The sequence below is a fragment of the Kazachstania africana genome, chromosome 11, assembly GCF_000304475.1.
Source record: "Kazachstania africana CBS 2517 chromosome 11, complete genome".
Classification (NCBI taxonomy): Eukaryota; Fungi; Ascomycota; class Saccharomycetes; order Saccharomycetales; family Saccharomycetaceae; genus Kazachstania; species Kazachstania africana.
The window spans coordinates 208,376-235,461 of NC_018950.1; the positions used below are offsets into that span (position 1 = coordinate 208,376).

A 27,086-nucleotide genomic window follows, 5' to 3' on the forward strand; every position below is an offset into this window, starting at 1 on the left:
CTATACAGAGAGACATACATGGACGCCTTTACGCTTGTTCACTTTTCCAGTTGTATGTTATGATGAGAGCAGCTAATATTCACCTCCCCTCTGTGCCATGTTTACTGCTAGTGTTATTAGCAGTTTTGACGTAGTAATTCCACTTCGCATCACAAAAACATAATAGGAATACGTCGTACTTTTGAAGTAATCTAAATTATATGATATCTACAATTGAATAGATGAAGTATATGTTCGAGAGGACTCAAAAGTCATCTAGGATTCTTATACCATCCTTATCCACAACTTTTACTATTACTCCCTTGAAATCTACGGGCATTCTCTTATCTAATTCAGCAATACAAAGTTTTAACAATTTTAATCCATCTTCTAGTGACATATCTGGTCTATAATGACGATCTAATAGAGAAAAAGTGTAAAAACCAGAATAACCATGTGCAGCGTAGGGTAATTCGACTTTCGTTCCTAGATAGTCAATTTGATATAATTCAGGCTTATTATTTTTAATGTCGTAACCACCAATCAACACATTAACTTGATATGGTTTTCTTGATCTGATTGATTTTGCTAGCTCATTTCTCACAAAGCTTGAAACTGCATTTGGCGAAAGTTCGAAATTCTCTCTAATTGCATAGAGTTGCATATTGGCTTGAATGTATTCTGCAAATTGGACAGTGTCACCAGCTTCACCGGCAAAACTCATCAAATTATGTGGTGAAAGTTGTCTTGTCTTATCATCTGTATCCTTCAATATAGAAATACCCCTAGTTACCGCTTTAGAAGATGCTAAAATGACAGAATCCTGTACTCTTATACCTAAAATAATATCCATGCTGCCCAATGACCCTCTTATATAAGATTCTAATCGATCACCACTACCGCCAACTTCCAATACATAAAGCTACCTTTCTCATCTTTATTCAATTTTTTGCCACCAGAAGGATTCGAGAAAAACGAACGGGGCGTGTAACCCGGCTCTCCATAGAAACCAACCGCTTCATAAGAGTGAGAAGGATTGACATTTAAACTAATGGTGACGATGTAGATGATGGTGACCCAGCAAGTGACACTTCAATGGCGGCAGTAGTCACATAGGTCGGGCCTTGGCTGTTCTGACGGCCTTTTTTACCCGGACAATGCCTTCCTCCAAGCGGCGCCTTAGCTAGTCCTCACGAAGGCCCAGCGAAGCCCTCGATGGACATACTCTTTCAATGGCTCAAATGCAAGTCTCTCATTGGTATCAGAGAGATGCTGCATCGAGATTACTGTTGGTTGTATCAGAGTTATACGTGAGACCATCTCTATAAGAGTGACGCGTAAGGAAAATATAAATTTGAAAAGTTTCGTGTAGCACAATTATACTTATAAACTCGCTACTCATATACAAGGAAATACATCTATAAGCGATGTCAGGGTCTAATACTGCTTCTACTGCTTCACCAGCTGCTTCAATGACATCTTTGAGTAGTGTAAATACCCCAGAACCAACGATTGCTACCAAATCTTCCATCCCAAGTTCTTCAGATATGGAATATTACTACAGATCCATGTATCCATTCAAAGAGATATTCGAATGGTTAAATCATTCGGAGGTGCCTTCTAAGGATATGACTAATAGAGAATTGGCTATGGCATTCAGATCAGGGGCTTATAAGAGATACAATTCTTTCAGTTCAATTGCTGAGTTCAAGTCGACTATAGAAAAAAGTAATCCAGATCGTTTTGAAATTGGTGCCATCTATAATAAGCCACCAAAGGAACGTGATTCTATCCTAAAGAGTGAATTAAAACCGTTAGAAAAGGAATTGATTTTCGATATCGATATGGATGATTACGATCTTTTTAGAACATGTTGTTCAGGTGCTATGGTTTGTGATAAATGTTGGAAATTCATTTCGTTAGCGATTCAAGTGATCAATATTTGTTTAGAAGAAGATTTCGGTTTTAAAGATTATATTTGGGTATTTTCCGGTAGACGTGGTGCCCATTGTTGGATAAGTGATAAACGTGCCCGTATATTGAATGATTTACAAAGAAGAAACATTCTTGATTACGTTAATGTTGTTAGAGATAGGAAATATGATAAAAGATTGGCATTAAGAAGACCTTACCATCCACATTTGGTACGTTCAGTTGAACTATTAAAGTCGCATTTTGTTGAAATTATACTGGAAGAACAAGATCCTTGGCAGGATGATAAGAATGCTTTCGAAACTTTATTAACTGGTCTACATGATAAGGTATTGATTGACGCTCTAAGAAAATATTGGACGGAAAATCCAGGTAGATCAAGTAAACAAAAATGGAATGATATTGATGCCATAGCGACAAATGACGTGAAAATCAACAACAATAAGCAAAGAAATGACTTCATGACAAGATTACGTGAATGTAAAGAAGACGTGGTATTAGCCACATTATACCCTAAATTAGATGTGGAAGTTACAAAACAAACCATCCATCTTTTAAAGGCACCATTTTGTATTCATCCCGCCACTGGGAATGTCTGTGTTCCAATCTTCAAAGATTTTACTCCTATGGCAGCTCCAAAATTAATTGATTTGCAAAATGAAATGGAAAAGAATCTTAGTAAAGTGGAATCGACCTCTCTCCAACCATATATCCAATACTTTCACGCCTTTGTGGAACAAGTGATAAGTCATAATTCAAGCGGAGTGAAGAGAGAATTCGAAGAAGTGGACTAAATAATCAGCATTATATAGTGATTCTATATTTTGATATAGTGCCCGTAACATACCGTCTTAACACGAAATTTAAAACTCTATAAAATAAATTCGTTCTATAGTCCTCTTCGAGCTAGAAAGTTTGGCAGAGCAGTCAACAACACAGCATTTTCATTTGAACTTGACATGATCAATTAAGAAAGAGGAAATTATGGCTATTCTTATAAATTCATGGTGATAACATTAGGTTAGGGAAAGTTAGTGTCATATAGAAGTCCCCACTTCTCGGTATGATTTGCATGAAAAGCTATTTGTATTTGAGGTGATAGAATTTCGAACATTAGGAACAGCCAATGGCGCAGTTAAATCAAAATGACAATTTTTATTAATGTTTATCTCGGTGGATGTTATGTGTCATATATATTGAAATAAGAGAAAACAGTGACTTTTCTTGTATTGCACTTTTTTTTATATACTTGATGGCTGTGAATATCTATAAATATTTCAAACAAGTGTTCTAACAAATGATACAGTCAGATTTCCCAGAATTTAATCTCTTGTCTTCTGCTAATGCTATGTTGATGAATTGATTTCCAGCGTCATGATTCCATTTGAGAACTTGGTATTCTGGATCGTATGAAATGGAACCTGATGAGGTTCTAATGGTTAGGTCATCCATGGTAAAGTGGAATGAAGGAAGGAAAATGTAGGTTGAGTTTTTATTTTCAGTTGACGAGCTTGAATCTGCTTTAGCATGGATTTTCAATATGTATGAGGAAGATGCCATATGAAATTCTGCATAGACGAAAGAACCATGAATCTTCAGGGGAAATGGCCTCAGGAGAGCATCTAGTGCACGAAATCCTTCAAATGTGTCGATGCCGCCCAAGTTGGCCGGGGCTGTCTTAATTTCATTGCTGAATGAAGTAACTTTAACGAAATCTCTGGCGCCTGTTCTAGAATTGATGAAAGAGGATGATGTTGAAGATCTTTTTAATTCTGGTGTAGGGGTACCACTTCTGGATAATTTCATATTCGATCTTGAGAAGTTCTTTCTTACATCATCCATAGACCAAATTGAAAAATCCTCATTGTTCCAGCCATCGCCATATTTATGTGAGTTTTTATAGCAGTAGCACCATAGACTATATGAAAGATTATTGCCCTCTAAAGCATATAATATTGCATCCATAGCTCTAGTCTGTGAAGTATAGTCACCAGCAAGATAAGCCTTTTTATTATCCATATCAAATGGCATACCGATTTCAGTGAAAAAGATAGGAATATTTTTGCCTAAAATGTGGCCAACTTCATCTTTCATTTGTTTTAGTTGCTTTCTGAATGATTTTCTAATATTTTTCTCACCAAAAACTACACTAAATGCAGGGTTGGAGTATTTACCTCGTACAATTCCAAACGTATCGACATTGAATCTTTTATTCCAGGTTTTCATCATTAGGGATAAACCATCATAAAAATGGCATGCACAGATTGTTCTGTTGTCCAGAAGGCCAGACTGACGTATTTGTGGAGGTTCTTTGAAAACTGGAGGTTGCATGAAAATAAAGGCATTGGTATCAATAGCACGATATTTGGTATACAAGTTACGATAATAGTCGACGAAAAAGTTGTTAATAAAATACCTTTCATCCACAACAACACCAAGTTTATCAGCTCTCGAAAAATAATCTGGTTGTAACAATTTGGGCTTAGCATTTACAGTCAATTCCCAAACATTATGCAGTCTCCATATACATTTCCCTGCCTCCCATTCAGAGGATCTTTCCCAACCATATTTTTTATCAACGTCATATCTCTCTTCTTGCGACAGCCATGCACTATAACCTTTACATTTAATTAATTTTGATTTATCCTTAGAGGGACCCAATTTAGTTAAAACATATTCATCAACTACAGTATCAATTCCTTCGCCTAAAGTGAAACTTTGAAACGGAGTTGGAGTGGTACCTAATCTCAAATTTCTTTCTTTTGCTAAAGCATTCAAATCTTTTTCGCCAATGTAACCGTTACTTGGTTCATTCATACTTTCAAGACCAATGATACAATTATCTTCGAACAATTCAGGAGCTTTGTCTTGTATTCTTTTATAAAATGTCATGATTGCATCGATGAAACAATTTTGAAGATAGTCCTGGATATTTTCCTCGTTGATTACACATTTTGGTGCATATTGCTTCCCACCAAAAAACAAAGTGAACATCGTTTCACAAGCCAATCTATAGTAATTGGTAGTCCACAACATCTTAGGAAATTTTGATGATTCTTTACCAGTTCTTGGATCAATATAGTAGTTATGTAAAATAGCAGCTTCATTTTCTTTAAACCTAGTTGGTTGTAAGCCTGCAGCTAATAGAGTCCAGTATGGAGCTCCAGAGCCCCCACAAAATCTTGACCAGACGTCTTGATGTGGATCTAAATATACATATATGGAACCTATTCTGTCAATTTTTTTCAAAACATCAATAACATAATCCATATAGTCAAAATCATACATCCTAGGACCCTTATGTTCTATGGATTCCCATGAAAAAGGGAATCTAATTGCATTGAAACCTAATGATTTGAGCCTTCTAATATGCGTTTCTACCTCATCTAGGGGTAACGGATGGTTAATGAAACTCACATCTTCTGCGGCCTCATAGAAGAGATCATCTGCAGGAATATGTGTGGAATGGTATGGAGCAGAGGGGAATTTAACACTTGGATCTAGATTCACGCCTCTTAGTTGTACTACATTCCCAAATCTATCACAAAACTCACCCTTTGAAGAAATGCTTAGCCTATCCAACATGTCAAATTACCTTTCAAGTTAAATGAAAAAAGTAATAGAATAGAAAGATGAAAGATATATTATCAACGAAATCGATCTGCCTTGATTATAAATATGTTGTATATATTTCATTTCTTCTAGGATAGATTTAATAAACGACGGGCAATGAGGGTCTATTTTTTTAACGAAAACTATCAATGTTGCGTCAACCGACACAGTACATAGAACTGTAGAAATGCATATTATATCTTCCTAGAATGCTGCAATTGGATTGTCTCAGAGATGAGAAGGATAACGTCGCTGGAGAGAGGAAAACTAACTGACGTAGAATTCAGTCGATAGGTCGTGAAGTATCATCGTCACTTTTCAATCATATAAAAGAGTTAGGAAATTAAAGAATAACATTATGCAATTAATTTATAGGGTATAATGTTTGAAATTGAAATTAATTTAAAATTTATAAACGAACTTATATAGTTAAATTTAAGATTATTTAAGATATCATGAAATTTTTGTCAGTAACAAAAATCAATAAATGATATTGCAAATGACGAAATTATTGCGCTTATAATAATAAAGCAGCGGCGGCTAAGGCACCAGCACCCATACCGGCAACAGCCTTGGCGGCACCGTTGGCGGTTTGTTGGTCAACAGTAGCAGTGGTAGCTTGAATTTGACCGTCAGTGATTTGAGAAACAGCGGCGACAGTAGAAGCAGCCTTGGTGGTAGTAGCGGCAGCAGCAGAAGAGGAAGCAGCAGCAGAAGAGGAAGCAGCAGCAGAAGAGGAAGCAGCAGCAGAAGAGGTGGCAGCAGCAGAAGAGGAAGCAGCAGCAGAAGAGGTGACAGCAGCAGAAGAGGTGGCAGCAGCAGAGGAAGCAGCAGCAGAAGAGGTGGCAGCCGCAGCAGAAGAGGTGGCAGCAGCAGAAGTGGTAGCATCAGTACCAACAGAAGCAAGAGCAGCTTCGATTAATGGAGCAATTCTGGAAGAGTACCATGGTAATTTGGTTAATAGAGAAGAAACACCGGCAAAGTCGACTTCAGAGTATAAAGTGGTGTAGGAGCTGTCAGTGGCACTAGCTAAAGCTAAACCAATGTCTAAGACACCAGCTGGTAAATTAGTTAAAGAGATACCAGAGCTTGAGTCGGTAGATAATGCGATGTAGTCATTTAAATTGGAACCGACATCAGATAAGATGGCGTTTAATTCAGCAATTTCAGTGGCAGTTTGCGCAGTGGCGACAGCGGCGGCAGCTAATAAGACGGCTAATTTGGAGTACATTTGGATATAGAAGCGAGTGACAATTGTATGGTTTTATGAACTACAAAATAAGTGAAAAGAACCAATGTGTAAAATTATGCTTCCTACAACAAACTTCGACCTGTTTAAATAGGTTCCTGGATGTATCATTTTCCAAAATACAGTTACTCTCGTTTACAAACATTGAAGCACGGTTAGAGATCACGTAGATTCTAAGAGCATGGGCTTGTTTTCATTGCTTTATTCGTTAACAGAAACAAAACATTGCTTGCTGCACCATGAGTGGGAGGAACGCTTCCATGGAAAAGCTGCTAGAGCAACTCGTAAACAGAGGGGGAAAAAAAAGGAGTGAAAAATAGAAGTACTAAAAGGAACTCGTGCAGTCTCTAAACCCTTCCAACTAGGACGAATCATTTTCAAAAATAGAATTGAGTTAATACGAGATTTCTTTCGAGAAACTAAATGTCGCAACAAATTTTTCAAAGAGTAAATCGGCAGTAGCTACCATAGTTTGGTATCTTTTTGAGTTATTTCTCAGTTACTCAAAGTGATCAAGTTCCGCCGTCGTTCAACAAATAGATTAGGCTAAGAATAGTACAAAACACCACCGTTTTTTTCGTCCCTCCCACTTCTCTAGAAGAAAGTTTCGTCTAACTAAAACCGCACTAACTCGTCCTTTTGGTAAAAAAAAAAATTTTCTGTGCATCGTTTTCTGAGCGAGTTTCGAAATGTGGTGGTAATACATTCCTAACCAGATATAGTAAACACGAAGAGGGACATGACAAATGCTCGAAGAACTGAATGGACCCAGAGATAGATGCCTGTGTATCAGTTCGTTGTAATTGGTTATCGTGACCGCTTATTTGGAAAAGAGGTCTCCCTCGTATACTGCAAGGGATACACGACACAACGGGAAGGAACTGTGAACAAAATATGTTGTATTTTCTTCTTTGTTGACGGCTATTCCCCCATAGTAAAACCAGATCAATCCATTTTTAGTAGCTTTTTTCTCTCCCACTTTTGACAAAACCAAAACAATTCAAAAACGTAAATAGAGATTCTTACCGTTCCATATACGTTCTAGATCTCCGTTTCGCAGAATTGCCACCGTTTAGCACTATGAAGAATTCGGTATTTTCATGAAACAAAGCAGTATGGTATAATTGCTGTTCTGTCGCATCACGACATCTAACTCTCATCCGAGAAGATGGGTTCGCCACAGATTAAGAAAGATATGCAGTCATCGTTTTCTTCCGAATGGAACCCATCGGAAACGGATGCAGGCGTAAGCAGATCAACTGATATGAGTTACCATCCGTTTACTGCCTATTTTTCCTTTCTCTTGAACAGTCGCTCGTTCTGTATGTTTTTGCAATCATCCCTATTATAGGAAATCGTACGAATTAATGGCACTAGCCCTGCCGATGCTTCATGACGAGAATGGGATTCATTGTTCGCTGAGTAATTAATCACTGAAAACATCAACACTATCACGTATAACGGCCTTTGGAAGCTCTTTGTCGTTCTCGACACGGTCCTTTTCCAACTCTTTCCTAACAGCATCAGTATATTCTTTACTATCATCCCTTGGCTCGTAAAAAGCATGGTCCACCTGAATAATCCGACCAGCAATTTTTGATCCATTCAAATTATCAATTGCAAGAACAGTTGACCTCTGATCCTCATACTTTAAAAATGCAAAACCTTTGGATTCTCCACTATACTTATCTCGAGCAAGATATATATCAACAGGTACACCATACTGCGAAAAGATAGTTAAAATATCACCTTCAGTCAAATCCTTATTTAATCCACCGATGAATACGTACGCCTGGTCTTTATAATCATTGTGCCAGGACAAATCACTGGAAAGTATTCCATTATGCAATTCATTTTCACTGATCTTCTTTATAGATCTTATTTGATTCATTCTATTTGATTGCGTTTGTTTTATACTCCCTTTATCTACCTTTCTATATGTAGATTTATTTCACTCCCCCATGAAGCCGTTGGAAACTTTTCATTTTCAAGAAATTTCGCTTTAATTTCAAATATGGAAACATGCTACTCTCAACAAAATAAACCAGAGAATCAGGCAAGTATAAGTTGATACTCATCTATTATCGAAAAAAACCAGCCACTTATTGGGTCCCTGAATGCATTTCGAAGAGTCATTGCAGCGCGTCACATCTATAAATGTTGGGGATTTGAAGTACTGCATTTTACCGTAAATAGCGAAAGGTTGGGATGTTTCCTTCTCATTGAAAATGCAAATTAGTCTCTCAATTTTGGAATAGTTGCATATTTCCTTGAAGTTCATCCTTTAAATCTACAGAGTGTATTACCCTTCGATTCTTAGAAATATGTACAGGCCGAATAGATTTGTACTAAATAGTTAACTCTATGAGCTTTTTGAGAATGAGTTAGTTGAGTTTTCCGCAATTCTCAACTAAAATTGACCTTCTTATACTACAAAAACTTCTTGAACTTTCACTATTAAGCACTTTACTTCAAAAACTCCATTTATACGTAGTTCTTTAGTACTTCCATTTTTTTTTCCTGGAACTTTGCACGTTTCCTTCATTATCCAATAAAATTATTGTAGCATTGTTACCTGGCTCCATATGATACATGTATATATATATATATATATATATGTTGAGGTACAAAAAGTCTCCTTGAATAGGACTCCTAAAAATATAGAGTAGCTCCTCGAGTGATAATCTCAGTTGTGACGTTTTGCACTACTTGCGGAAATGTTCTCTCTTAAAGGACATCAACTCTGGTTTACTTATTAAATAAATAGCCTTTGAAAAGTATGTCCAACAGAAAGGTTCAGTAGATTAGTACAAGCTGATTTAGCTCTTTCGACAATATTAAATTTTATATGACATTTTCTTGTTTATGTTTCGTTCTATACTCTTGTATTCTCATTCGAATACTGACAACTTAATAAATCCCATTTCCTGCCGCTCAAAAAAACATCATGCTAAGTATAGATTGTTAAAAAAATATTAGCTTGCTTAGATAACACATACGTATGAATTTGTTCATCAACATAAATTTAAGTCAACCACTTTTGGTCACATGAGGATACAACGTACCCAGAAATAATTTTTATTCTGCTCATTTTCTTGAATGATTGGAGATTGGTTTCCTTCTATATCTACCGTTTTCTCTGTTATTCCGTCATTATAAAAGTATCTTATTATACTGTTATTATCCTTAATCTTAAGTTTAAGAAAACGATTATTCACTTCAGTAAAATTAATGAAATGTTGAATTAAAATATATAATCATGTACATCTAAATTTTGTATAAAAGTTTGTTATAACGCACTACTCCACATCAGAGAGGACTTGGTCATCCTTTAAGATTTCTTCTTCCATCTGTTTTTCAGCTCTGGTTTCGTACTCCAGTTCGGCTTCTTCTACTTGATTATTTTCGTCCCTACACTCAACAGACTCTGATATTGATGTAACAGATGGTTCTTCATGATTTACGCCCTCGGTTATATTTTCTTCATCAGAACTCATAGTCTTTTCAAGCTCCTCTGTAGAACTTGTTTCCGAAGGTGAACCATTTACCATAGTGACCTTTGTTTCTTCGGATTGAGCTGTATTGATTTCCTTACCATCTTCTTCCACTACATATCCTTCGCTTATCTCACTTTCAAATGGGGAATGAGCACTGGTAGCTTCTTCTCTGGTTTGTTCTGCAACGGCCTTTCTAACATTTGATATCGTCCAAACTTCGAAAACCTCAATAGATGAAGTACTATTTTCGGCAACTACTTTTTTCACATTTGAAACACTGGAGGGCAGTTTCCGACCACGAGGTCCTCTAGCACGTCTCTGACGTACATCAGAAACCTCATTTCTTGATGTCTCTGTAACTACAGGTTCCTCTGACGTAATGTTCTCAGAAGGTGGGGACAAGTTTTTACCTAATGCCTTGGGTAAAGCTCCATCCATTGGAACCATACCAGGTAGGGCGAATAAGCCATTCAAATTCCTGGCAAATTCTGTTCTTTGTGAGTTTATAGAGTTCTCTTTTCCAGTCTTGACTGCTTCCGAAACATTTTCTGATTTGTCCTCTTTCTCTTCCCCTTCTGTTCCCCCCGAAGTTTTACTAGCATTCAATTCTTGCAATTGCTGCCTCTCAAGTAATTTATGGAAAGCAGCAATCCTGGATGATGGCTTTTTAGGAACTGGGGGAGGTGCACGCTTTTTTGGTCTCTCTGGTATAGTCGGCGTTTGGCTCTCCTCCTTCTTTTCCTTGCTGGATGAAGAAGAAGTTTCCTTCTCATCTTTAAGTTCAACGGGTGAAGAAATATCAGGTTCTGATAGTTTTGCAGATATGGTAGTTTCCACAGGTTCGATTGTTAATTTATCATTGAGTGCCATGCCCATAATTTCCTTTTGTGCGGCCAGATCTGCCAATGCTGTTTGCTCTTGATTTTCGCTTAAAAGAGACGTGCTCTGTTGCGCTGCTAAATCAGCCAGAGATGCTACTTTTTGATCTTCTGTTAGTATTCCGTTCCCTTGATCTTTCACAGTGTGCTGGCCACCCTCTCTTTCCAGATTTTTAATTAGACGGCTTTCTTCCTCATCACGTGGATCCATTGAAACACTGGTTTCACCAAGTGGGGGACTACTTTCATCTTGTAAATCATTACGTTTTCTCTCCACCTCTTCAGAGTTATTACTCGAAGTGCTTTCATTTTTTTGAACAGCATAGTTTTCTTCTGAAGTCATTACATCAGAATCCGGTGCAGTAAGGTCCTCTTCTGGGACATTTTGTGGAGCCTCTATAGCGTCACTGTGTTCTGGAGAATTTAGTGATGAACCAGATTCTGAAAGTGTCTCCCTACTTTTCTTTCTCATTGGCCTTTCTGGAATAATAGGACTCTCTTGCACTTCGTCTGCCACATCTGTCGTGGATAAGGTATGTTTCTTCTCTGATTTTTCCATATTTGATCCATGTTGAAAGATTTCTGATGTTTCTCTCTTTGCTGGCCTTTCAGGCATAGCAGGTTGCTCAGGTATCACATCTTTTAATGAAGTGGTATCCTCATTCTTGTTCGAGCTCTCAGAATCTATGGAATTTATATAAGCAATTGACTGTTCTTCTTTGTTAATATCATTTGATTCCTGTAAGAGGCCCTGTCTTTGTGGCCTCCTTGGGATACTGGGCACATCATCAACATCGCTTGGTTTGGAGTCTTCTGTACCATAACTTTCAATTATATCTTCATCAGATTCATTATCTTCAATTATTTCGGTAGTTGTACGTCTGACAGGCCTCTGTGAAGGGATTTTAGGGGGCTCCTGGCTGTTACTGTTTTCGAAAGATCCGGTAGTCTTTGCTTTAACAATGGGCCTTCTGCTGGGCATTGCTGGGGATGACATCTCCTTTTCAGATACCGAATCGGATGTATACTCCTCACTCATACTTTAAGGACAACTAGTGTTTTTGAATCGTGTTAACAAACTGAGAATAGTCAGCCTAGATTGCACTTTCCTCCTTTATTTGATTAATGTTCCAAATCAACGCGCTTTAATTTAACTGAGCATTTTCACAGTGATAACAACGAATATTTGAACCAGCAAAGTAAGAGGAATCAGCGAGTGGAATGGTATGAATAAAGCGCATAGAAGACTCGAAACCATATTTTAACCGTCTGCGGAACATCAAGTGGCAAGAGATGTTCAATTAACTTACATATTGTGTCCTTTTTTCTGCCAATTCAAAGATAAACTTCATGAATAGCTTAGGTCTGAATAAGAGGAAAGGACGAAGTAGAAAGAATCGAAGCGTATAGTACACTAACTTCAAGTCTTATAAGTTTCAGGCAATATGTTTGCAAATTAAGATAAGACTGAACGCTTTTCCTCCAATGACTGAGAAAATAACGTACAAACACAAAATAAAGACAAGAACAAGTGCCAAAAGGTGCGAGTGTTTATTAGTAACGCTTAAAGTACCATCTTCTGTTTTGAACCCATGATATTCTTTTCTTGTCTAGCCAATCTCTTTTACTAGACTCTTATAGTGTGTAGACGCGTAAAATCATCATTTTGAGAAACACGTTATTTTCGTTTGTATGTCTCGATGAGCGTTAAAAACAACGATATTAACCTAAAGCAAGAATATTTCAAATATCCACCCTACACTGAGTACTGGAATAGCATGCCAGATGCCGACGATGATTTTAACGATTTAGAAGATGACGACCTATTGGATGCTCTATATCAAAAGAATATAAATAAAACTGTTACGGAGACCAGAGTACGAAGGTCACTTCCAGTACAAAGAGATCTTACGAATCAGATATTGCCTGGTCAGAGAACCTTTTACGAAGAGATACAGAGAGAAGTTACATTTGGTCCTACACATCATGCATTTAACGAGGAAGAGCTGCCGATATACATATATCCAACTAACTACGAAGTGAGAGAGTATCAATTTGACATTGTACGAAAAGCGCTCTATACTAATGTATTATGTGCAATTCCCACTGGTATGGGTAAGACATTCATTGCTAGTACTGTAATGCTCAATTATTTTAGGTGGACAAAGACAGCAAAAATCATTTTCATGGCACCGACAAGACCCTTGGTTGCACAACAAATCAAAGCATGTTTAGGTATAACTGGTATACCAAGCAATGAAACAGCTATCTTATTAGATAAAACTCGTAAAAATAGAGAAGAGATTTGGAAAATGAAAAGAGTTTTCTTTACAACTCCTCAAGTGGTCGAAAATGACTTGAAAAGAGGTGTTCTAAATCCCAAAGATATTGTATGTTTGGTTATAGATGAAGCTCACAGAGCGACAGGCTCGTATGCATACACCAATGTGGTTAAATTCATGGATAGATTTGTCAGTTCATATAGGATACTTGCATTGACTGCTACGCCAGGTGCTGCATTAGAAAATGTACAGGAAGTAATAAACAATCTCAACATATCGAAGATTGAAATTAGAACCGAAGAAAGTATGGATATTGCCAAGTATATGAAGCACAGAGAAAAAGAACAAATACAAGTAGCATTATCAGCTGAAATCGAAGAAATACTTGAACAACTAGGTATTGCGATCCTACCAGTACTCAATCAGGCCGTAGAGCTAGGAATATATGAAGAATGCCATCCATCACGAATCAATGCTTTCAAAGCCATGCAATTAAGTCAGAAAATTATTGCTAACCCCTCTATTCCTGAAGGTATCAAATGGAGAAATTTTTTCATTCTTCAATTATTGAACCATTTTGGCCAAATGATGAAAAGAATCAAAATTTATGGAATAAGAACGTTTTACAGTTATTTTCAAAATAAGTATAAAGAATTCACTACAAAGTTTAATTTAGGAAAATCGACAAATAAAATAGCTGCCGGCTTTTATTTCCATCCCATATTGAAAAATGTAATGAAACAATGTGACAAGTATCTAAATGATCCGCAGTTCTTAGGTCATGATAAACTGCAACATGTAAGAGACCAACTTGAGACTTTTTTGGTAACTGGCCGCTCTGATTCAAGAGTCATCATATTTACTGAATTGAGGGAGAGTGCACTGGAAATAGTTAAATGTGTTGATTCCATGAACAAGAACTCTATACGGCCTCATATTTTCATTGGTCAAGCTAGAGGTAAAGAAGACTTTGATGAGGTATCCTTCACAAGAAAGCATCAGCCAAAAGGTAGGAAAAAGGGAGATAAGTTGAAAAGAAAAGAAGAGGAGGAAATCTTACAGATTGCAAAGAAACGAAAGAAGGAACAGGAGAAGTTAGAAAGGGAGGGTAGGCGTACGGGCAGTTCAGAGGACGCTCAGATTAACGGTATGAGCCAAAAGCAGCAAAAAGAAGTTATTCAGCAGTTCAAGAATGGTGATTTCAACGTTCTTGTTTGTACATCAATTGGTGAAGAAGGTTTAGATATTGGTGAAGTTGATTTGATTATATGCTATGACACTACTAGCAGCCCAATCAAAAATATCCAGCGAATGGGTAGAACTGGTAGAAAAAGAGAAGGACATATCCTTTTGTTATTTAGTAGCAACGAATCTTACAAGTTTGAACAGGCGATGACGGACTACAGCAATCTCCAAAAATTAATCTCACAAGAATATGTTGAATGCAAACCGTCAGATAGAATACTCCCGACTGATAGAGTTCCAGAATGTCACAAAACTTTTATCGCGGTCAATGAGGAAGACGAAGAACTGACCCGTATGGATGATACCGATGAAGTAATTCGTTACGCAACCCAATGCATGCTTGGTAAAAAGACTAGGCCAAAAAAGAAAGCCACAAACGGCAAGCAAAAGACAGTCAAGCAGTTCTTCATGCCAGACAATGTTGAAGTTGGAATAATTTCAGCAGATCAATTGGTCAATAAATTTACTGAGGCAAAAAGTGGTGAGAAAATTAAGATACCAAAAAAAATAGAGAGTAGAAAACGAAAAAAACCATTGAAAGCATTGGATGATCTAGAAAATGACTCACTCGAGTCTTCAGGAGATGAATTGGATGATATTAAAAAACCACGTATTGAAATGGTTCAGCCACAGATAACTAATCAAAAAGCTGAGAAAAACTTACAAACTGAATTAAAAATATCGGTAAAAAAAGAGTCACCTATCTCTAGCAGAAATATCCCAATTGAACCATCGTTATTCAAAAATCCAGTCAAAACGGAACCAAAGCCATACATTGAAGAAAATCCCATTATCAGCGCCAATGATAAGATTGATAAAAACTTCTATTCGTCGAACGAAGGCCTTTTAAATGAGGAAGAAAAGTCATACTTCAAACAGTACTACGTTCCAGAGGATGCAGTTTCGATGGAACTCGCACCAAACTTCAATCAATGGACTGAGTCAGGTAGTATTTCACATACGTTACTCAATCAGAATGTTATTACTACGTTCAAGTCTCTCAAAAATAATGACAAAAGTAAAATAATTGAGATGAACAGGATGAAATGTATTGTTAGAAATATGCAAAATAAAAATGCTAGACCTACCAAACAGACAAAATCTGATATCAATACTAAAATTGAAGATTCATCTAAGAATTTACTTCCAGGACAAAAAGAAGTAAACAATTCAAGTCCTTCAACTAATAAAGAACTTTTGAATGATATTTTAGAGTCAGATTCGGATTTCGAGTAGTTAGAGTCTTTACTACAAAATTATATCCGGTATATACCTGCATAATCGATGTATAAAGTAAGTCTGGCTTATTTTGCATACAAAGCTTGAATAAAGCTCTTAGTATACCATATGCCACTATGAGAGATGCTCGCACTAAATATCGCACATCGAATAGTAATAAATAATTTGAAATCAATACAATATTATGATACAAAGTGGCAATAAGAAAGTTATGAACCAGTTTACCTCTGGTGAACTCTTAGACTAACAATGGCAACTCATTGACATTAATTCTGTTATGTATCCATAACTTTAAGAAATATTCGGGTAAGACAATTTCATTTTTTTTTTCATTCTCGTCAAACTTTTGATTTTGAAAAATGTTGATATAAAAGGCAGAAAAATGGCTAATTTTTCTCTTCTCTTTGTATGGGTTCCACAATTCAATATTGCTTTCATTCAAAGAAACCATCCTTATGCACGGGAAATACGCATATCAGTGAGGATTCGTCCGAGATTGTGTTTTTGCTGGTTGAAATTTAATTATTAAACCAGACCTACTTCTCATAGTCGATTGTTAGCTATTCGCTTTTGAATGGCTCCTGATTATGTAGGGAATTTTTGGAATATCTTCAAAGTGTATTAACAGTTTTTAATTGAAAGATTAATACTGTTTAGATTTCTTTTTGTTTATTTTCAACCTCTTTCGATAGCGTGAGGTCACGTAATAGAAGTTGAGTGAAATTTTAAGTTTCATTGTGTAAATTTGGAGGGTGAATGGGAAATCTGCTTTCTAAATGCTCAACACCACTATCACTCTATATAGTCTCATATTTTCTCTTTACGAATGGGAAATAGTGGCTAATGAGGATGGATCCCAGTTGACAACTTGTGGGGACTAAATAAAGCTGACGTAGAATGGTGCCAAAGACCTTAGAAGAATATTTAGTTCCATAGTGGGGCAGATTTCATTTTTTTTGACACATTCGTCTAAGGTACGTGCTACTTTTAATAAAAAAAAATAATTGGAAAGAGAGCACTCACGCTGGGGGTCGAACCCAGAATCTTCTGATTAGAAGTCAGACGCGTTGCCATTACGCCACGCGAGCTCAATTTCTCAGGATAAACCTAAGATCCAGAAAACCATACTATTGTTTGAGAAGGTTCCTATTTCACCCAAAAAAAGAACAATGTGGCATCCCTTGATGGTACATTGCGTACATTAAATCAATTAAGTAAAGGTAAGATTATTTGAGCTACAACTATTGCTGGAGATGCTAGACAAAGCTAGAAGATGCTAAGCATCCATTATAGAGGATATCTCGGATGACTATTTGAGGTATCGTATGTAATTAAGTGCAAGGTTTGATGAGAAGTCTAGTTCTACGGATTATAGTAGTTTACTCAGACGAGGCCGTGAGAGAGTATCTTTGGGTAGACCTCGACAAAATTCCTCATGGGAAATCGATTCCAATCCAATTATTATATAAAGGATGAAATAAGAACGGAATTTCCGGGACTATTTCATCTCCCTCGTTACGTTATGTATTGGAAGATATAGAAAAAAGATATCGAATTATTACGATAATTACTGAATAAAATAAAGAGCTTATACTCTTACAAAACTTATCATGCCTAACAACACAATTAACAACAACAGTAACGAAGGTACGGATACTTCTAAGGACGTTTCCGTCCAGTTATCAAGATCACACACCATTTTCAATCTCGCTATTTAGGAAGAAGGCCCTCTTTCAATTGACAATCTTTAGCGAAAAATGAATAGTCGAGATTGGCGACTTACAATGCACGTAAATAAGTTACTGACACATTTGCCATATAATGTATACATCAAACTAGTTGATTGCACCGATTAGAAAAGTTGGAAGCTCATAGGGGATCTAAGATATCAATCTTGTAAGTGTTAACTTTCATCGCAGTCAAAAAATTTCTGAAGAGACATTAAAAACGATTCCTTATCATTTAACATGATATACCACAGGCTCTATACATGTGAAAGGTAACGGACAAGACCGAGGAAATTAAGAAAAAAGAAGAATTGAATAAACAAATTATTTAATCGTTTTGACTGCATTTACTTCTTAAACATTCTTTCTCTGTCTTAAAAAATTAGAATCATGCAGCATCAAATAGACTAGATGCATTAACTAGGTTATTTCGAGGCTGCAATGGCCTTTATGTACGACAAATTTGACTTTTCCCTATAGAAAATATCTTTTTTTTTGTCCCAAACTTTAAAAGGTAAAAACTTTACTTTATTGTATTGAGTAATATCAGACTACTTTTGTGAAGCTAAGGGCCAAAGGAGCAAAAAAGAGAGGGAAGAATGAGAATGCACAGTCATAAATGTATCGCAAAGAGGCGAAACCTCATTATGATTCACAAGATGCAAGTTGTGTATAGTACATAGCATTTTAAAAAAAGAAGAGGCAATTGTTTGTATTACTTAAAATGTCGTGTTGGTATTAGCCAACTATCTTACATAGGAAAATATTTTACAATTCTTGTAACTTACAACCAAGTAAACCTCTTCCTCCCCAGGATCTATCAGGAACTAAATTTAGTTCTAAAAATTCCTGATCATTTCTTAGTATCCTTAAGGGAATTGAATTATTTTCATTTTTAATAATTAAAGCTTGAATATTTTTTAATCCATCGTGATTTGCTGCATGAATATTTGAAATCGAAACCAATTTATCATTATCTTTAATCCCTGCAATTTCAGTGGGGCTATTTGATACAATTTCAGAGAAAAAAGCGAAGGGAATTCTATAATCCACCCCATTTTCTAGTGGAATTGTACTTCTGTTATTAGCATCATTATTAAAGTGGGTGGATAGTAAAGTGTGGGAGTAATTGATTACGTTAGTAAGATCGTTTCGTAACATGTTAATGTTTCTTCTCAGCATTCTTACCTGTAAGACATCGATATCCTCTCTTGGGAAACCCTCTGGAGTAACAAGGGATGAATGCATATCAACATTGAAGGATTGTAATAAGTTGATCGAATTGTTCAACTCTGATTCTATATCATCTTTCAAAATGATGACCTCATTCAAAGATAATGATTTTAATGAAGATACCCTATTAGTAATGGTAGGATTTAATCTGACGTTAGATAGAAGTTCACTTGGAGTTGTCATGACGAAAGACGCCAAAATAAAAAAAAAATGCAGGAAAAAGAAGAGAAAGTCACTGGATGGCGACGTATTAGTTTAACGATCTTCTTATTCTTCCACCAAATGACTTTCCTTGTCCCGCTGCCGTCCGCATATTGATCCTTTCTTAAAAGTCACAGAATTATATAATCAACAACTACAGAGAAACGTTCGGATAACACCAACTCAAAGTGGAAAAAAAAAAAAGAAAAGAAAAGAAAAGGAAAAAATTGTCTAAAGCAAATTTAAGAGAAAACACAGTGAAACGAGAAGGTCAGCAATTGGGAAAACTTCATTTACTGTCCCAAAAGAAAGACAGGTCTCCCAATTTGACATAAACTGTCCTTGTTTTGTTTGAGCCAGCCACCTGTCTTCATTATGGTTTATTTATTAACTGCGGGAAAGATGAATGCCAGCATATTAACCCGCAGCAACACGCGTCCAACATGTGAAATGCAGCACACTTTCCACACTGCTTGTAATGTGGGAGAAAATTTTTTTTTTTAGTTTTTGCATGTTATTCTACGAAAAATGGATGCTTATATAATATTACATTATATAAGCATCAATGCCCCTACTTCTTCTACGCGTATTTCATTATTCGCTCTGCATAATTTGTCATCTCGTGAATTTTCAGGAGGCAAGTTTCCATCTTCCTATTTTGTCTCGAAGAAACCAGGCATTTGTGCAAATAACATTTTTAAAAATTGAGAGGAAAAAACCTTCATTATGAAATTTTACATTTACAGTGAAGAGGGTGAAGAACAATTTTAAAAATGGAGAGTCCTACTGCTGACCCAAATTGTAGTGAGTTCTACTGGATAACTCTGACACTCTTATTCGTTACTGCTCATTATATGCAGTCTATGAACTTGATTACAAAAAACTTTTATTCTTCCCTACGCACGCAACGTAAATTTTTTTTTCTTTCTTTCTTTCTTTCTCTCTTTCTTTCTTCTGCATCAAATGTTGCTGTTCCTCGTGAATATAACTAGATATCTAGTATCTCCAATTCAAACTTTTCACCACGTCGGATGAGTGAAAAATTGGGTAAAAAATCTCTTCTTCAAGGTTTTCTAAACAAGAAATCCGATTACTATACCAATTACATTGAACTTTTCTCACTACGATTACCGTATTTATCTCATATAATAAGAGTTTTAATGAAACTCTAAACCTGGAAATGAAATAGTGTTTTAAACAAAGCAAAGCAAAAAAATAACCAAAAAAATTGATAATTTCTTGGCTATTCTCAAAACATAAAGGAAAAAAAATTGTTATAACTAATTGCTCTTCTTTCTTTCCTCTACTTCTTCTGAATACTTTACCATATAGTATCGTTCATTCTCTCGCTGATCTAAAACAATTCAGATATATCCATCAAGAAGAGTTTTATCAACTTTGTAGCCACCGATTTCTAAATTTTAAAGGAACCCCAAAAGGAAAGAAAAATAACAACAACAATAACAGCAACAACAGCAATAGAAGTAATCGGGAAAAAGTATCAACATCCGTTCAAACATTACTCCTTTTTCAAGCCTACTACTTATAGTCATCCTCGATAATAATTTTTTTTCCTTCCTATTTCTCTTTTTCAGAAGGCTTGCCAAGTATTGAAACATAGAAAAAAGAAGAAAAAAAGTAAAGAGTGAATCAGTAAACCAATAATTACATCCTAGCATTATAATTGTACCACGCCAGCATAGCTCACTTTACAGTTTGACGCATTTTTTCCCATTTAATAACCTTTTCTTTTTTTCTTTCATTTTTAGACTAAGTACTAAAAAAATTTAGCATTTTGTATCAAGCATTAAGACACATATGGACATTAAACCAACCTTTAGGGGCTATATCAAAGATGAAAAGGATGCTCTGTTAATTTTTCAAGCTATTGTAGAAAATAAACTGAAACATGTTCCTAGAAGGCCCTATGAAATTGAAAGACCATATTTAATTGTTTCTGGGAACATTTTTGTATTTATTGAAGAAATTTCAGGAATAAAAAGATGGACAGATGGTATCAATTGGTCTCCATCAAGAATATCTGGTAAATTTCTCTTATACAAAGAATTGGATAGAACTTTCCCAAATTATTCCCTTTATTCAAAATCGGCCATTCCAAGAATAAATGTACCCTCAATAACAAATACTAACTGTACCAATCCCAGTAGTGGTAGCAGCAGTAGTAGTAACAATACTAGTAACGCTGATATATCTGGCCACCAAAAAAATGACTCAACTGATAATAACGTCGATATGAATCCCAAAATTTCTTTTCCTTATCCAAATCTTCAAGTTAAATATACCGGTTTCATTAAGAAGACAATTTCATTAAAATATAAAAATCCTTCTTCTATCAGTGCGCCCATTCAAAATCTCCATATTGTCTCATATTATCTTGAAGATGATATCAACTTCAGTAGATTACCAACACCAAGTGAATCGCTATTTTTCGCAAACATTTCAGCATCAAAAGAATTAGTTGAAGCTTTAGAAAATAGTAACCTCGGAAATGGAAGAAGTTCATCAACTAGAAATGCTAACCCACCGTTTTTTAAATCAAGTAATAATGACAAAAAAACGACATCAATGATAAGTAATGAAACAATACTACCTCCAAGAAATCCTGTCCGACCAATTAATAATAGTACAAATACTTTATCACAGACGTTTAATTATCAAACAAATTTTATGCAACATCCTCCACAGTATCATCAACCTATAATTGCGAATTCCACAAATACCTACGAATATCAATATCCATCTTTCACCACTCATTCATCAACATCCATTACAGGGAGTCAAAATTTTCCATTAACTTATATACAACCGCAGCAACCTAATCATACAATAATTTCGCCTGCAAGTAACTATCAAGTTGACTATAGAACATCACTGCAAAATAATACCCAGCATAGTACCAGCAGTAATAATAATATCAGCACTAATACCTACCTACCCACTCTATCGGTTGGTTCGAATCCTAATGGTGATAACCTTGTAAATAATTCAAATCACCCGATGCTCAGTAATAAACCATTACACCCAAACTATATCTCACCTAATAATCACATACCTCATTCGCAATCAACTTCTTTGCAAAGTAAAATGATTACGCAACCCATGAATATGCCATATTATGGCCAAAATCCAGTAATTTCAAGTACGTTCCTGTATAATTCCAATAACAATAATAGCAGTAATATTTCTAGTACAAGTACTACCGCATCTGCAGTTCACCTTCCCAGCATCATGTCAAATCAAAATTATTCCGATGGCACTAATAATCTTCCTGTTTTTTCAAACCATAGTTCAAGACCGTCAAGTATCTTATTAACCCAATCTGCACCAAGTACACCTCATTCAATGCCTCAACAATATCAAAAACCATTTGCCTTGAAACAACCCATCTCTCAATTAACTCAAAGAAATTCGGCATTGTCAGCTAGCAATACTTCAACAGAAACTAATAATGGTGGCAATGATAAGCCAGCAAATTTTTTTTCTTTAGATAAAAATAATAATGGCGACAAAAACAAACAGTAAAAGTAATTCAAAGAATCCACCAAATAGTCAATACTGATCGTGAAAATATGAATTGATTTGATGAAAGGAGAGTTTCGTCACCTGTAGAAGGGGAAAAAACTCATTCTCAGTTTTTTTTCTTTCTTTCCACATTTATTAAAAAAAACAATGTTTTGTTCAAGTACTGAAATATATAGTGGCTAGCGCAAATGAACTAATCTTTGAATGTCTTCACTAGCGTTTTGTCGATTACAAGTCAAACATCATGGGTGAAAGGACCCTTTGGAACATATTTGAATTATCGCATACTTCGATCTGCCTGCATTCATTAAATCTTTGATGGTCCATTAGTGGTAAACAAAACCAGTAACACGAATATCAAAACTAAGAGCATATACTTTTCTTTTCAACACATTTCATTTGAATTTCTGCATGTAATAAAGTCATCGTTATTTTCAGCTATCATTTTGTATTACATTAATACTTTAGCGTCAAGCTATTTATCCAATAAAGATACAAAAATAAAATAAAAAGTTAAAAAAAGGGTCTCGTTTCCATTTCTGTAAATGTTACAGACCACATTGCTTCTATCTTTAGGTAAACTTATGTAATATTATACTGTAATGCATAGAATAGAAAGTAACACTTCAATTTCAATAATTATATACTACTTCTTATCATGAATTTCACTGAAAATTTCAGTAATTAGTCCGCTCGCCATTTTTCCGGCGATGAAGAGAACAGAAAAAAAAGAGCAGTCTAAATTCTGCAAAAGAAAGGAATGTGACTCGCCACTTTCGAAGTTAATTTAGTCCCTCAAGTTCTTGGTGTTACTGTCATCCCACGTTGTTATTGAGTCTCTAAAATATGGAGCTATGCTTAAGGCAGGTGGAAGGGACAATGATGACGGTAGTGATGAGAAGCACTCGATAGAGGAAGCAACACAGAATGCTAAGATGAAAAATCAGTTTTCTCAATATAAAGGACATTATCTGAGTCATAATGACAGTACAGTAACAGCAACTGCTGGTGCATTGGCTGGGTTCATTTCTGGTTTACTGGTATGTCCCCTAGATGTCGCGAAAACAAGATTACAGGCTCAAGGTCTTCAAGTATCTGAGAATTCTTATTACAGAGGAACTTTTGGTACGATATCTACAATCGTACGAGATGAAGGCATATTCGGATTGTATAAAGGAATAGTTCCCATTGTACTTGGATATTTCCCATCATGGATGATATATTTTTCAGTATATGAATTCTCAAAAGATATTTATCCAAAATTCTTCCCACATTGGGATTTTTTGTCACATTCTTGTTCTGCTATCACCGCTGGTGCTGTATCTACAACAATAATGAATCCTATATGGGTTGTGAAGACAAGACTCATGTTACAATCAAATTTCAGCCCGTTTCCCACGCACTACAATGGAACTTTCGATGCTTTCAAGAAAATTATTTCCCAGGAAGGGGTCAGAGTTCTCTACACTGGACTCGTTCCATCCTTATTCGGACTAAGTCATGTTGCAATACATTTTCCAATTTATGAGAAATTGAAAGTTAAGTTGCATTGTCAGAAGACTTCAACAGAGATTGATGGTACCAGAAAGACAACAATCAATTTAAAAAATTTAATATGTGCTTCATCCGCTTCCAAAATGATTGCCTCTCTAATAACTTATCCACATGAAATACTAAGAACGAGGATGCAGGTTAAATCCGATTTGCCATCTATCGTTCATCATAAATTACTGCCTATCATAAGATCAACCTACTTGAATGAAGGAGTGGCGGGGTTTTATTCAGGGTTTACGGCTAATTTATTGCGTACCGTCCCTGCATCCGCCATTACTCTAGTGTCATTTGAATACATTAAAAGCTCTTTCAAATAATTGCATTCTCGTATTCAAGTCAATACGGGGCCATCATTATTAGTGTCTTTTTTCAATAATATTCTAACATCTTCTTTTCGAGATTGAAAGTATTCTTCATTTTCTACACGTTTATCAACTATATCATCGACTCTCTATACGCATATATGTAAATACACAAACTGTTCTTACCTCTGAATTGGGCTATATTATATATCAAGACTCCCTTTCTGTCATTGTCCATAGTCAGTTGTCTCTTCACCTGACGGTTTTTTTTCTTCATTAGCCAAACGCATCGGTCCAAATTGGATTAGTAGATACATCAAAAATGCGTGTGCAAGAAAAATGCTGATTTTGAAGGTGTTAAATGTAAACTACTCATATTTCTAGATAAACTTTGACACTGCATCTCAAACTATTAGAATAAAGAGGTACGGGCAACAGGAAGCAACCTCAAGAATGGGTAAGATTTTTGCGAAGGTTCTGATCAACATAGGCTTAATACCACTTCTTTTGGCAAGCTCGACAGTCGAGAAGGATAAATTTCCAGAACCATTGACAAAAGCAAATTTTGAAGAGGAATTATCACAAGGACTGCACATTGTGGAGTTTTACAGCCCTTATTGTTCTCACTGTAAAACTCTAGCTCCGACGTGGAAGGATACATGGGAAACATTCCATGAAGAAGGTGAAAAATTGAATATTAGATTTTCCCAAGTGGATTGCATTGAAAGTGGTGATTTATGTTCAGAACAGAACATTGAATATTTCCCAACAATAAGATTATACGGTCCAGGTCAGATGATAAAGACTTATCCCTCAAATGGAAAAAGAACCAAAGAAGCTTTCATAAATTTTGCTAGAAAGGAAGCTCTAGATCCGTCAAATATTGATCCTGCTGACTGGAAAAGTCAAAGTAACCTTCTAACAGATTTCGATATGATTAACTTGTTAGGTGGTAAGGGGGAGAAGCCATTTCTAATTTCTTTCTGGCCAAGTATGGGAATGAAGAGTACTGATGATGCTACTGAATTTTTAAATTGTGAAGAATGCCTGGCATTTCAACGGACTTGGAAGCTGCTCTCAAATAGCTTACTTTCCTCAGGAATCGCGACAGGACATTTCAATTGTCTAGATTATGAAACCATATGTAGGGAGTTAGGTTTCTCCAACCTAGCGACACAATCCGCATCTCGAGAAATTAATGTACCAAGAGTGGCCCTAATCATTCCTAATAAGGAATCGAATAACCTTCATTTATACAAGAGGCCTTTTACGTTGAACACCGATCCATATGAAGACTTTGCCACTAGAATGGCCTACAACAGTCAAGTTCCCGAAATATCTTTGGATGAGCTTTCTCAGATAATGAAAAAGGACCTGAATTTTGAGAGAAATAGCAAATCATCTGTTTTCAAGCAAGATATCCACGTGGTATTCTCTTATAACACCACTACAGTTGTACCGGAAGATTTTGATATTTTAGAACATGTCTTCGAGCAGGTTATTGATATACCGCATGCGTATCTTCATAAAACTGACAAAAACCTGATGGACCTGATGAGGAATGGTTACGAAGAATTATATCAAATAATCAATTATAATAATAGTGAGCCACTAAAAATTTTGGATGATAACTTCTTCGCGTTGAATACCATCACCCAATTCCCAACATTTTTCATTTTTAAAGATGGAGATTTAATAGCAAATGTGTTTCCTGGCTATTCTACTACTGAGATGAGGAATATTGATTTGATTATGTCATGGATTCATCAGTATACAAAACCATTAATTTCTGAACTTACACTATCAAATTTTGAGGACATGCTTTCTTTCGAACGAAAATTATACAGCCAGCTGGCAATTCTTTTCGTTAACACATCTGATACTAACAGCATTCTTGAAAGTCAAAATGGTCTCAGAAGTCTAAGGCTAGCAGCTTATGATTTTGAAGATGTTAGGATCAAAAGTAACTTTGAAAAAGTACTGACTACCAGAAGGAAAAAAAAAGAAAATGTGAAACTATTAAAAGGGAAGGGTTCCAAACCGGCCAATATTGTACAAGCAATGCGCCAAGAAATTGAGCATGACGATGGCTCAAGAGTCCTTTTAACTTACATCGACATTAATGAAGAAAGCAATTTTCTCCGAGAACTTAACCCATCAATGGAGAACAAAGAGCCCCATGTGGGTGATGTGGTTCTTATTGACAAAATACATAGCAAATTGGTTGAGAAAAATGTCAATGGAGAGTTTTTATCTACTTCCTCTCCATATGATATCAGAGAGATGATGTTAGCGGTAGGTATACCCAGGAAATCCACACTCTCTACACTCTTTACAATCCCATTGGCAAATGACACAAAAAAATATTCTTCTCTTCTAGGAATGACTGGGATGTTCGCTGTGTTATTTGTACTCGCTGGTGTTGTGTTCTCTATTTTTACCTACAAGCTTTATAGACGCCGTAGAATAATGTGGAATTACAAAACTAAAAGGAATACAGGCGGTTTATTAGGGAAGGCGGACAAGAAAGAATTTCAGGATTAATTCCTAAATGTTAAGGAAATGAATTAAATATTATGTATTCGTTTATATATTATCTTTTGATATTTTTCA

The 27,086-nt window shown here is 35.9% G+C and overlaps 11 protein-coding genes and 1 non-coding gene across 12 annotated transcripts; 5 read left to right on the plus strand and 7 right to left on the minus strand.

Annotated features, from left to right (window-relative positions):
- Positions 1-244: 244 nt before the first annotated feature.
- PRE1 (proteasome core particle subunit beta 4) lies at positions 245-832 on the minus strand (the record flags this gene model as incomplete). The annotated part of the gene is made up of 1 exon (XM_003959543.1): positions 245-832. The coding sequence occupies one exon, from the start codon at positions 830-832 to the stop codon at positions 245-247; it is 588 nt and encodes a 195-aa protein (XP_003959592.1).
- A 619-nt stretch (positions 833-1,451) lies between these two features.
- PRI1 (DNA primase subunit PRI1) lies at positions 1,452-2,705 on the plus strand (the record flags this gene model as incomplete). Its single annotated transcript, XM_003959544.1, has 1 exon — positions 1,452-2,705. The coding sequence occupies one exon, from the start codon at positions 1,452-1,454 to the stop codon at positions 2,703-2,705; it is 1,254 nt and encodes a 417-aa protein (XP_003959593.1).
- Positions 2,706-3,201: 496 nt separating this feature from the next.
- EGH1 (hydrolase) lies at positions 3,202-5,496 on the minus strand (the record flags this gene model as incomplete). Its single annotated transcript, XM_003959545.1, has 1 exon — positions 3,202-5,496. One exon carries the CDS (start codon positions 5,494-5,496, stop codon positions 3,202-3,204), a length of 2,295 nt encoding a protein of 764 aa, XP_003959594.1.
- Positions 5,497-6,040: 544 nt separating this feature from the next.
- Positions 6,041-6,754, minus strand: KAFR0K01040 (SRP1/TIP1 family protein; the record flags this gene model as incomplete). Its single annotated transcript, XM_003959546.1, has 1 exon — positions 6,041-6,754. The coding sequence occupies one exon, from the start codon at positions 6,752-6,754 to the stop codon at positions 6,041-6,043; it is 714 nt and encodes a 237-aa protein (XP_003959595.1).
- A 1,444-nt stretch (positions 6,755-8,198) lies between these two features.
- IST3 (U2 snRNP complex subunit IST3) lies at positions 8,199-8,663 on the minus strand (the record flags this gene model as incomplete). The annotated part of the gene is made up of 1 exon (XM_003959547.1): positions 8,199-8,663. One exon carries the CDS (start codon positions 8,661-8,663, stop codon positions 8,199-8,201), a length of 465 nt encoding a protein of 154 aa, XP_003959596.1.
- Positions 8,664-10,071: 1,408 nt separating this feature from the next.
- Positions 10,072-12,129, minus strand: AIM21 (Aim21p; the record flags this gene model as incomplete). Its single annotated transcript, XM_003959548.1, has 1 exon — positions 10,072-12,129. The coding sequence occupies one exon, from the start codon at positions 12,127-12,129 to the stop codon at positions 10,072-10,074; it is 2,058 nt and encodes a 685-aa protein (XP_003959597.1).
- A 796-nt stretch (positions 12,130-12,925) lies between these two features.
- On the plus strand, positions 12,926-15,910 carry MPH1 (3'-5' DNA helicase; the record flags this gene model as incomplete). The annotated part of the gene is made up of 1 exon (XM_003959549.1): positions 12,926-15,910. One exon carries the CDS (start codon positions 12,926-12,928, stop codon positions 15,908-15,910), a length of 2,985 nt encoding a protein of 994 aa, XP_003959598.1.
- Positions 15,911-16,929: 1,019 nt separating this feature from the next.
- On the minus strand, positions 16,930-17,001 carry KAFR0Ktrna13R. The gene has a single exon. It is a non-coding gene; the product is annotated as a tRNA-Arg (tRNA).
- A 1,407-nt stretch (positions 17,002-18,408) lies between these two features.
- On the minus strand, positions 18,409-19,056 carry NAS2 (Nas2p; the record flags this gene model as incomplete). Its single annotated transcript, XM_003959550.1, has 1 exon — positions 18,409-19,056. The coding sequence occupies one exon, from the start codon at positions 19,054-19,056 to the stop codon at positions 18,409-18,411; it is 648 nt and encodes a 215-aa protein (XP_003959599.1).
- Positions 19,057-20,892: 1,836 nt separating this feature from the next.
- KAFR0K01100 (uncharacterized protein) lies at positions 20,893-22,617 on the plus strand (the record flags this gene model as incomplete). The annotated part of the gene is made up of 1 exon (XM_003959551.1): positions 20,893-22,617. One exon carries the CDS (start codon positions 20,893-20,895, stop codon positions 22,615-22,617), a length of 1,725 nt encoding a protein of 574 aa, XP_003959600.1.
- An 854-nt stretch (positions 22,618-23,471) lies between these two features.
- YIA6 (NAD+ transporter) lies at positions 23,472-24,488 on the plus strand (the record flags this gene model as incomplete). The annotated part of the gene is made up of 1 exon (XM_003959552.1): positions 23,472-24,488. One exon carries the CDS (start codon positions 23,472-23,474, stop codon positions 24,486-24,488), a length of 1,017 nt encoding a protein of 338 aa, XP_003959601.1.
- A 438-nt stretch (positions 24,489-24,926) lies between these two features.
- EPS1 (protein disulfide isomerase EPS1) lies at positions 24,927-27,017 on the plus strand (the record flags this gene model as incomplete). The annotated part of the gene is made up of 1 exon (XM_003959553.1): positions 24,927-27,017. One exon carries the CDS (start codon positions 24,927-24,929, stop codon positions 27,015-27,017), a length of 2,091 nt encoding a protein of 696 aa, XP_003959602.1.
- Between the last annotated feature and the right edge of the window lie 69 nt (positions 27,018-27,086).